We start from the raw sequence: 11,848 nt of genomic DNA, 5'->3' as shown, positions 1-11,848 counted from the left end.
TTGTGTGTTCACACTCTCTCTGAGCAGCACTTTAACTCCCAGCGCTGTAATTCTGCCAGTGTAGACATGCCTTAAGTCTGCCTTTTAGTTACTCAAGCACCAAACAGCATCTGAACCATTTAATACTTAAAAAAAAACAAAAAAAAAACAACCACTTCCCTTTCCTCCACACACAGATAGCTTAAACAGCTGAATCAATTTTGGTGAAATTTCAACAGGATCAAAAGTTTGCTTCTAAGTTGAAACCAAGCTTAAGAAGTTTTATTCCAAAGCTAATTTTTTTGAGAATACTCAAGCGACCATGATATCCTGTTGCTGAACGCTTAGACTTAAATTTCCAATCTCCTCTTTTAATTGACAAGAAACCTTGCCTCTGTAAAATATTTATATATCATCCTCGGTACACTTGGTGTTATATAGTACCTTAGCCGCCAAAGAGCTTTTCAGATCACATGTACTTCAGCCACCACTGAAGCCCAAGTCACCTCATGTTGGTGAATCTCACTCTTTTAAAATGAACTTTACTACACATCCTGTTACTTTGTCACATGCCAAAGAGTAGTTTTTTTAATTTTATGGTGCTATATCTGCCAGAGTAACAGACAGCACTGTTCCCGTATAGAAGTTCGTTCAACATGACCAAAAAGTGGAATTGTTTAATTTAACCCAGAACTCTTAGCAGCAACTCATCCACTTCAGAGTAACAGAATAGTGAGCACATGAGCAGAGAAAATCTAATACATTTACTGCAGGAAGTATTTATTCCATTTCCTTTGTTTTTCTTGTCAACCTTTCCCTTTCAGAATTCCAAGTCTGATGTCTACAAGCTTATCCTGCTTTGTGCATTAAGAATGAGACAGTTATTGCTCTGCAGATAGCAGAAGCTGAGATTTATTGCAAAACCCTATGTTCAAGTGTTTGTTTCAAGCACAATGAGATCTGTATCTACAGCCTAACTGGCAAGCCTTTAACTTTGTAGAACTTTAAGCACTTCCCTGCAGTTTTCATTTATGATTTGTTTATATACCTAACTGTTAATTTTGAATGTATACATTGCCAAACTTCATAAATATAATTACATTTAAAAAAATGCAACCCAGAAGCGTGAAAGGTATTTCTAGCACTGAATCAAAACCTTTGCTAAGACCACCCCATTCAATTAAAAAAAAAAAAAAAAAGTAAACACACCAATCAAAGAAAGGGAGAATCCAAAGAGGATAGCCTGCTTGTATACAGCAGAAGTCACTTTCAGTAATTTATTACCAGCTGGGGCAGACACATGTACCTTTGTTTTCGGTATGATAGGATTAAGCTTTGTGGCCTTTAATTAAATTTGAATACCACAAAGCAACAAGTTAACTCTGATAAAAAAAAATCTTTAAAGTGCCAGACACACACACACACAGCAACATTATGCATAGTCCATCCATCCCTCTCCTCCTTCCTCCCTCCCAAAAAGCGTATTGTGCAGTTTTCATCAGGTTTACATTTTTTTCTTTCTTTACTATGACTAATCTGTTCAGTGGATGGGAATGGGCATAAGTTGCCATGGAGATCTCCAAGTTTCAACACAAAAGTTAAGGGGCAACTGGCCCTCATTACCTTATCTCAAGGAAAATTCAGATACGGTCATTATTAGAAGGCAAAAAGGAAAGGATGAGGAGCATGGGAGTGGGACAAAATTTCTGACAAGATGCGGTGGTTCTATTAGTTTAAAGGGGGTGGTTGTGAAGAGACGAGGAAGTAGAATCCTTGTTTGGGAAAAGGAGAAATCATGCAACTCTAGTACAGGAAGCAGGGAGGGGACGGGGAGAGCTCCTGTTCGTTTAGGACAGGCAGACAGAAGGGAAGAACTAGATTTCTTATTTTAGGAACTAAGTGTAGAGATGGGCCATGTATGCAGGAGAGACTCTACTAGTGGAGGATATTTTGGGGAAAGAGAGGAGGAATAGTGAAGCCTCTGGTCATGCAGGAACAAGAAAGAAAAAGAAGGCTTCTCCGTTGATTTAAGCACTAGGTATTAAGCACTAGGTACAGGACGGTTGTGCATGAGATGGCAAAACCAGCAGTGCATACAGATGTGTCTTTGCTAGTGCAGGTTGCAAAGGGAGAGGTAGTGATCATCCGGCACAGGGACCCCAATACAATGCAGACAGAAGGGAATGATTGAGGAGTGGATACGTATAAAGTTACGATTCTTTTATGTTTTTACAGTGCGGGTCACTGAAATTTTAGAAGCCACACAAACTATTAAAAGGAGTTAACAAGCTTGGTCTGAAATTAGCCCTGCTCTTTTCATCCTTGAATTCCAAGCACTCACATCTCCCTTCCCTCTTCCTCTCCCAAACCCATCTTTGCTCCTCAGTTTGCTATTGCGGGAAGCCTTGCTTGCAAAGCTGTTTTTTTCCCACCCGGGTTTGGAAATGCATACATGTAGCCGTGCCCCTAGTAGTGCAGATGGCAAGGAGTAAAGGGGAGTACGCGAGACCGTGCTCCTGTAGGACGGGGGCACCGCAATGCAATGCAGAGAAGTGAAGTGTGTGGAGGAGGAAGGCATGCACGTGTACCCACTGTTCCTGAGTGGAAGAAGGGGGGGGGAGACGGGTACCGGTCCCTCCAGGGCAGCCCTTCCGCGCCTCTGCGGGAGGGGGAATGGCCTAGGGCGGGGACAGGCGGAGCAAAGCGCAGTCCCCCGCGGGGGAGGGTCCCGGTGACTTACCCAGGTGCAGGGTGAGGTTGATGGCGCTGGGGTACTGCACCCCGGCCAGCATGGTCTGGCTCTGCCACCAGGTGGTGTCGGCCTGGTTGTAGTCGGTGAGGAAGGCGGCGCCGTGCTGCAGGTGGGGCTGGGCGGCATCGCACAGGTGGCAGGACTTGGTGACCCCGGTCACGCCGGTCTGCACGCAGTACTCCTCGGCCGGCGAGCCGCACGTGTTGGTGGCCACCACGGTCACGTTGAAGGCGGCGTTCACGAATTCGGGCATGCAGCGCTGCGGCCGCCCGCTCGCCTCGTCCACGCATTCGTCCATGGCGGCGGCGCAGCGCCCGGCCAGCTCCAGCAGCAACAGCAAAGGCAGCACCCCGCGACCCATCCTCGGCCGACACCAGCGACGCCTTGCGCAGCGCGAGATGGAGCAGCAGCCGCCTCCCAAGCGGCTCGCGCCGTGGGCGGACGGGGGCGCGAGACGCGGCGGCGGTTGAGCTGGTGGGCGCGCGCTGGCTGCGTGCGGAGAGGCAGCCTAGGAGCAGCGAACGCTCGGGCGGCTCCCGCTGCTCTGCGGCTGATCAGGCAGAGGGGAAGCGGGCCCGGCCGGAGGAGGAGCAGGAGCCACAAAGGGGTGGGGGCTGCGCGCGCGGTGCACGCTGGGAGACATCCCTCCCCCTTCCCGGCCGGGGCAGGGGGACTTGGGTCTCAGGAGCGCTCGGTTGTTTCCGTGGTGACCCCCCTCCCCGGAATGCTTTGGAGGGCGGACGAGCGCATGGGGACTTAAAGGAGCCGTGCTGGGGAGCGGTGCACCCACAGGGCTGCGTCTCTGGGGGGAACAGGGAGCTGCAGCCTATGGATCCCCGCACGACAGGGCTTTGCGGGGCGGGGGCTGCACTCCCCACTCGGGACCCGGCTGCAGACGGCCGCCTCCAGCCCGTAGCCTGCAGCCCACGGAAATCAAGTAACATTCAAACTCTCCAACTGGGTGAGAATTCCCCTCTCTGTATCAAACCCGGAGTCTGAGCTGGGGGCGGGGAGGTTCGCACTCTGCGCACCCCTCTCCCCCGAGCTAGCGGCAGCTCTATGGGGGACTCCATGCTGCTGAAGAGCCTCCAGTACAGGGCTCTACAACTAACAGTCCGTCCTCTGCTCCTGCTTAGCACGGCACTCTCTGGTCTCAGGCTCCCCACCTCTCCCTCTCGGGCATTGGAACAGGCTGGCAGATCACACAAAATGCAAGACAATACTAGGAATTAAGGATCATACTTAGAATAACTAGGTCAAAAATTCTATGCCGTGTTGTTGTAGCTGTGTCTGTCCCAGAATAGTGGGGGGGGGGGGGGGGGAGGTTAAACCTTTTTATTGGACCAACTTCTGTTGGTGAGAGAGACATAGAATCACAGAACTGGAAGGGACCTCAAGAGGTCATCTAGTCCTGTCTCCTGCACTCCTGGTAGGACTAAGTATTATATAGACCATCCCTGACAGGTGTTTGTCTGACCTGCTCTTAAAAATCTCCAATGATGGAGATTCCACAACCTCTGTAGGCAATTTATTCCAGTGCTTAACCACTCTGACAGTTAGGAAGTTTTTCCTAATGTCCAACCTAAACAGCCCTTGCTGCAATTTAAGAACATTGCTTCTTGTCCTAGCCTCAAAGGTTAAGAAGAACAATTTTTCTCCCACCTCCTTGTAACAACCTTTTATGTACTTGAAAACTGTTATGTCCCCTCTCAGTCTTCTCTTCTCCAGACTAAACAAACCCAATTTTTTCAATCTTCCCTCATAGGTCATGTTTTCTAGCCCTTTAATCATTTTTTTTGCTCTTCTCTGGACTTTCTCCAATTTGTCCACATCTTCCCTGAAATGTGGTGCCCAGAACTAGACAATACTCCAGTTGAGGCCTAGTCAGCGTGGAGTAGAGTGGAAGAATTACTTTTCGTGTCTTGCTTACAATACTCCTACTAATAAACATCATTCTGGGATGTGCTTTTTTTGCAACAGCGTTACACTGTTCACTCATATTTAGGTTGTGATCCACTAAAACTGCCAGATCCCTTTCCACAGTACTCCTTCCTAGGCAGTCATTTCCCATTTTGTATGTGTGCAACTGATTGTTCCTTCCTAAGTGGAGTACTTTGCATTTGTCCTTATTAAATTTCATCCTATTTACTTCAGATCATTTTGAATTTTAATCCTATCCTCCAAAGCACTTGCAACCCCTCCCAGTTTGGTATCATCCGCAAACTTTATACGTGTACTCTCTATGCCATATCTAAATCATTGATGAAGATATTGAAGAGAACCGGACCCAGAACCGATCCCTGCAGGACCCCATTCGTTATGCCCTTCCAGCATAACTCTGAACCACTGATAACTACTCTCTGGGAACGATTTTCCAACCACTTATGCACCCACCTTATAGTAGCTCCATCTAGGTTGTTTTTCCCTAGTTTGTTTATGAGAAGGTCACGCGAGACAGTATCAAAACCCTTACTAAAGTCAAGATATACCATATCTACCACTTCCCCCCAGCTACAAGGCGGGAAGCACCTTGTAGATAAGGGGGAAGCAGAAGGGAAGGGGGATTGCTTTTGAGCCATACAAAGCTCTTCCTCATGTCTGGGAAACGTACTCAGCGTGTCACAGCTAAATACACGATGAAGTTTAACAAAGACAATGCAAAGTGCTCCACTTAGGAAGGAAAAATCAGTTTCACACATACAGAATGGGAAGAGACTGTCTAGGAAGGAGTACGGCAGAAAGGGATCTAGGGGTTATAGTGGACTACAAGCTAAATATGAGTCAACAGTGTGATGCTGTTGCAAAAAAAGCAAACATGATTCTGGGATGCATTAACAGCTGTGTTGTGAGCAAGACACAAAAAGTCATTCTTCCGCTCTACTCTGCGCTGGTTAGGCCTCAACTGGAGTATTGTGTCCAGTTCTGGGCACCGCATTTCAAGAAAGATGTGGAGAAATTGGAGAGGGTCCAGAGAAGAGCAACAAGAATGATTAAAGGTCTTGAGAACATGACCTATGAAGGAAGGCTGAAAGAATTGGGTTTGTTTAGTTTGGAAAAGAGAAGACTGAGAGGGGACATGATAGCAGTTTTCAGGTATCTAAAAGGGTGTCATAAGGAGGAGGGAGAAAACTTGTTCACCTTAGCCTCTAAGGATAGAACAAGAAGCAATGGGCTTAAACTGCAGCAAGGGAGGTTTAGATTGGACATTAGGAAAAAGTTCCTAACTGTCAGGGTGGTTAAACACTGGAATAAATTGCCTAGGGAGGTTGTGGAATCTCCATCTCTGGAGATATTTAAGAGTAGGTTAGATAAATGTCTATCAGGGATGGTCTAGACAGTATTTGGTCCTGCCATGAGGGCAGGGGACTGGACTCGATGACCTCTCGTGGTCCCTTCCAGTCCTAGAATCTATGAATCTATGAATTAAGATGAATCAAAAATGAGAATTCTACCAAGCCACCTAGCTATCTAGAGGAGGTAGCGAGTTACTAAAAAAGGAGTCAAAAAGTAAATCAGACACTGAGTACAAGTTGCAAGTAGGTATCAGTACCTAAATAAAATATCAAAGAAGCTGGTCTCTCCAAAGGAGAGTCTCAAATGCTAAAGTCATATGTAAAAGAATGAATTTAAAAGGGCAGTCAGCAAGACACATAATAGAGTCACATAGGAAAAACTCAGATGACCAAAGCTGCACAATATACCACCTCCAGACAGTCTCTTCCGTGGTTCTAAATATTCAACAATTTTCTAGCCCCAAGAAATACACTTTTTCTATATATTTTTCTATGGTTTGCACTATAATTTGTTAAATATATTACAGTATTTCCCTTGCCTCATTCTGCAGCCTCAAGAATTTGTGGGAACATAGGGCCAAAATCAAATCTCATGGAAATTAGTGCAACTCCATTGACTTTGGGGCAGTTGCACCTGCTTACATTAGGTCTGAATTTGGCTCTGAGTAGTATTTGTTGGACAAGATTAGAGCACTATTTCTTAGCCTGGCTACCCCATCTAACCTCTATTCTCCTCACAAATAAAATTTTGGTTGTCCAATACCCTGGTACCATTCAGTAAAATACAGCCACTCCTGCAGGGAGAAATCCTCTCACTGAGTGAGGTGCAAGTGGAGTTTCAAGCAACATGTAAGGAGGGAATTTAATACAACTTTAATAAGTCATACAAGTCAGGGTGAGTTCAGGCCACCAGAAGCTAGAAGGCTTTAGCTGCTTTAAAATGCATTTGAGGTATTTCCTGTCATTAAGATTCTTTGCACTTTAGTCTTTTTTGGGGGCTCGGGGAGGGGAGGAAATAAGGGAGGAAGTGGAGATGCTGGGAATGGAATACATTTTTCCCTTGGGTACATAAAACTAACTGTAAAATTTAGCCAAATTGACTGTTTACTTTAAGTTCTCTGTAGCTTCCCTTTAAAATTCTCTCATTATCTACATTCCAACATCCTACTGAATCATAGATTATTAGTGTCCCTATTTCAGAGTGGTAGCTGTGTTAGTCTGTATTTTCCACTGCATGCATCTGATGAAGTGGGTTTTAGCCCACGAAAGTTTATGCCCAAATAAATTTGTTAATCTCTAAGGTGCCACAAGTACTCCTCATTCTTTTTAGTGTCCCTATGACTTATCTTGTAGCCTCTGGGCCAGAATATCCTGAAGTTTCAGATTAGGATTTAGCAGCTAAGGTTACTAGGAGAGTGGAAGGAATAACAGGAATACGTGGGTCATTTTCAGTATTTACCCATTGGCTTCATTAACCAAGAAGCAAAGTTTTATACTTTTTTTTATAATAGTATTAATTTCTTTAAAATTTTACTAGTTGTCTTACAAAAGCCAATGTAAAAAAATCTACTTGTGATTGTAATTTTGTATGATTAGGTGTTTAACATTTCTATATCTCCCTCTAGTAGTGCAGTTTGTAAAAATTTGTAAGGAATTATTTTAAAGGCTATTAACATCAAGAAACGTAAAGTTTGTCAATTTTTTTAAGTCAGTTACTAGTTGCCAATGAGACTTAACCCTAAAAAATCTGAAAGCATACCAGAGGTTTTTTTTAACTAATGGGGGTTGGGAGTGAGAATCACAGTCAGCCTTATAATGGAACTCCAGTTGCAACTATAACTACTGCTTCTGCATAATGAATCCTTACCTTACTTTTGTGAGGTAGATAAGTATGATCCTCATTTTACATATTGGCAAAACTTAAGCAGAGAAAAGATAAGGGACTTACTCAAAGCCACAGGGTAAGTCAAACAGAACAAGTAAAGAAAACACTCTAAATGATCATAAAGAATGGCAGAATTATATGTCTGTTTATCAGATTGGTGTATTCCCCTCCTTTTTTTTTAAATTCCTAATAAACTCATCCTCCTGGACATTATCCTGTCTGAACCCAGATCTCTGTAGTGCTTGGAGGCATCAGCTCTGCCAGACATGACTAAGGCTGGGTTCTGATTTATTGCTACTAACAATGAGACAGCTATCACTATGGGATCTCCCTGCAACTTTTCAGATTCAGGAATGCAGACAAACCTATGTTTGCTCTTGTGTAAACTCAGATCTCCTGCTATGTAGAAAAAGGGTATTTCTCCAGAGATTTGTTTAGTAAACAGGAAACATCACTCCATTAGATATGAGTTGATTGACAATTGAAGAAAACTGACATTCTCTGCATCACGTTTATACTTCATAGCTAAGAGCCTTATGTCTACAGTGGAGTGAGATGCTAGATCCCTCATAGCAATGCCATATTAATGCAGCTAGTATTCCAACAGCATCAGCTTCCTCAACATAGTACCACACATATTTCAGTTTAAAATAATTGTATTTTGTTAATTTAAAATGAGAGAATTGAGAATATGGCATTTTGGTGTAACAGCATGAATGGTTAATGAAGGCCTAGATTGTGCCTGGCCCTGCACAGGTGTGCAAAAGGGGAAAGGTACAAGGTATCAATGCCCAGGAACTGAGTCTAGCTAGTATTGCAAGCCTCCAAAAAGAATACAGATGTAAAAAGAAACATCGGGGATCCTCAGGGTTCAGAGAGCAACCTAATGTACACTATCACCACCAAACTAGAAGAAAGTGACAATTGTGAATATCAGCCTCAAGATGTAACAAAAGTGCTATGGCTGTGTCTTCATGGCTAAAAAAAGATGCATTTTTACTACAGGTTAACAAACACATTAGCTACTCCACTGTAAAATCCTAGTGGAGACAAGACACTGTAATTCTACCACGGTGTAAACTAGTAAACCATGGATTTGGGGGTGGGGATAGAGTGCCGACATCACCTTGCTATCTTGTGGTAAAAACTACAAGTGCTTTTTTTCTGCTAGGATTTTACAGCTGTCTTGCCAACTTGTCAGCTGACAGAGACCTATTCTTTGCAAACATCTCTTACCTCAGACCCAACAAACTCACTACACCAAACGTCTTACAGGATATTTACCCATAAAGAGTAACATGTAAGATATCTACAGAAAGCTCATAACTTGTCAACCCCAAATTATTGAGAGGTAATAGACAAATTTTTCCCTCACCCCACTATAGGGTTACACGAAACATTGTAATATAATCCAAGATGCTATAGTAGAACCTCAGAGTTACGAACACCTTGGAAATGTAGGTTGTTTGTAACTCTAACAGAACATTATGGTTGTTCTTTCAAAAGTTTACAACTGAATATTGACTTAATACAGTTTTGAAACTTTACTATCCAGGAGAAAAGTGCTGCTTTCCCTTTATTTTTTTTTAGTAGTTTACATGTAACAGTACTGAACTGTATTTGCCTTTTTTTTTTTTTTTTTGTCTCTGCTGCTGCCTGATTGTGTACTTCTGGTTCCAGATGAGATGTGGGGTTGACTGGTCAGTTCATAACTGAGGTTCTATTGTGCAACTTTTTTAATTTGTCATTTGAATTCTGAATGTAAGTAAACAATTTCTTAAGATAAAACATACAACTCCTAAACCATTACATATATGCATGTGTGGTCTTGTATAGCAAAGTTGTTTAACCTAGGGCTTTTTCAGGTACTTTATTTATTCTATACCCACCATTCTAAAACAAATTCTGTTGGTTTTATCCACACATACACTGACTACCATCCATCTGCTGGAGTTAAAACAAACAAAAAACCAACAACAACAACACAAAGAATGTGAAGGTAGAGGAAAACTGGAAAGAGAAAACTGGAAAGAGAAAAAATAAAAAAAGACTGATACTTACGGAGGATGATTGTTGCAACTCTTGTGTTTTCATTCAGCTTCAGAACCTGGTACTTTGATGTTTTAACATCAATGGACTGCTGCTGTCTGGTTAGAAGTTACTTGCTTATAAATGTTGAATCTTAGTTATTGCATGTTGCTGGACTCCCACCTCTTGGTGACCAGCTGGGAGGGTGGAGGAAGCACAGGCCTCTTTGTGAGGCACTGTGGCATCACATGGCCAGAAACCAATGGCCACTGCAGCAGGAAGCAAAGGTTTCAAGTCAATGGTCAGAAGCAAGAAAATAATGACTTCTACCTTTCCTTCAGTTTTTGAACATGGTGGCTTGGCTGTTTACTTCCCTTGGAACTCCTTGTGATGCTCAGAGCAGGAGGGAACCCTGTCTGTGCCCAGCAGGGCAAATTCTCTCCTGCCATCTGCTGCTGGCAACACAAGCACTCCACTCCAGGCTCAGTGAGCACCACTCTTTTCCTCTGCAGGCTAGCAATTTACACACCCCACTTTGTTACATTTGAGTGCTCAGTGCTTTCTCTCCAGGACACCCACAATGTACACTGATTTGCTGCCTCCATGGAAGCAGTGGACCCCAGTTCCCTGGTTTTATTGCAGTTCAGCACTTTCCTTAGCACAAGTTTCAGAGTAGCAGCCGTGTTAGTCTGTATCCGCAAAAAGAACAGGAGTACTTGTGGCACCTTAGAGACTAACAAATTTATTAGAGCATAAGCTTTTGTGGGCTACAACCCACTTCTTCAGATGCATATAGAGTGAAACATATATTGAGGAGATATATATACACACATACAGAGAGCATGAACAGGTGGGAGTTGTCTTACCAACTCTGAGAGGCCAATTAAGTAAGAGAAAAAAAACTTTTGAAGTGATAATCAAGATAGCCAAGTACAGACAGTTTGATAAGAAGCAAGTGTGAGAATACTTACAAGGGGAGACAGATTCAATGTTTGTAATGGCTCAGCCATTCCCAATCCCTATTTAACCCTGAGTTGATTGTGTCTAGTTTGCATATCAATTCCAGCTCAGCAGTCTCTCGTTGGAGTCTGTTTTTGAAGTTTTTCTGTTTTAAGATAGCCACCCGCAGGTCTGTCATAGAATGGCCAGACAGGTTAAAGTGTTCTCCCACTGGTTTTTGAGTATTATGATTCCTGATGTCAGATTTGTGTCCATTAATTCTTTTGCGTAGAGACTGTCCGGTTTGGCCAATGTAGACACAATCAACAATCAAACTAGACACAATCAACTCAGGGTTAAATAGGGATTGGGAATGGCTGAGCCATTACAAACATTGAATCTGTCTCCCCTTGTAAGTATTCTCACACTTGCTTCTTATCAAACTGTCTGTACTTGGCTATCTTGATTATCACTTCAAAAGTTTTTTTTCTCTTACTTAATTGGCCTCTCAGAGTTGGTAATACAACTCCCACCTGTTCATACTCTCTGTATGTGTGTATATATATCTCCTCAATATATGTTTCACTCTATATGCATCCGAAGAAGTGGGTTGTAGCCCACGAAAGCTTATGCTCTAATAAATTTGTTAGTCTCTATGGTGCCACAAGTACTCCTGTTCTTTTTCCTTAGCACAAGGCACTTAGACATGTCTATAGCAAAACCAAAATTGAAGTTTATTTAACAGAGCTTAAGATAGTGATTTAAATAAAAGCAAATATAAGGGTTTGGAAACACAAGGTTACAGGTAAAAGATTAATGTAAAAAAATGTGTAGCCTAAACTTATTAGCAAGTTACTTTCCTATCTACTAAGGTATTTCTCACCTAATTCATCCTTACAGAGTTTGTCCAGTTCAGAAAGTTGGGATCCACCTTGCATGAGACAACCCCTGCTGGCAGAGTCACTCGTCTGT

The 11,848-nt window shown here is 43.1% G+C and overlaps 1 protein-coding gene across 1 annotated transcript in view; it reads right to left on the bottom strand.

Annotated features, from left to right (window-relative positions):
* Positions 1–3,179, bottom strand: part of LOC113407476 (laminin subunit gamma-1-like) — a 136,332-nt gene extending 133,153 nt beyond the window's left edge. The window contains exon 1 of the mRNA XM_026656044.2: positions 2,720–3,179. Within this exon, the coding sequence (XP_026511829.1) occupies positions 2,720–3,092 (373 nt within the window). The 5' untranslated portion in view covers positions 3,093–3,179. The remainder of the gene's footprint in view (positions 1–2,719) is intronic.
* Between the last annotated feature and the right edge of the window lie 8,669 nt (positions 3,180–11,848).

The sequence above is a fragment of the Terrapene carolina genome, unplaced genomic scaffold, assembly GCF_002925995.2.
Source record: "Terrapene carolina triunguis isolate 2854851 unplaced genomic scaffold, T_m_triunguis-2.0 Scaffold211, whole genome shotgun sequence".
Taxonomy (NCBI): domain Eukaryota; kingdom Metazoa; phylum Chordata; order Testudines; family Emydidae; genus Terrapene; species Terrapene triunguis.
This window is presented reverse-complemented; position numbering and strand designations above follow the sequence as displayed.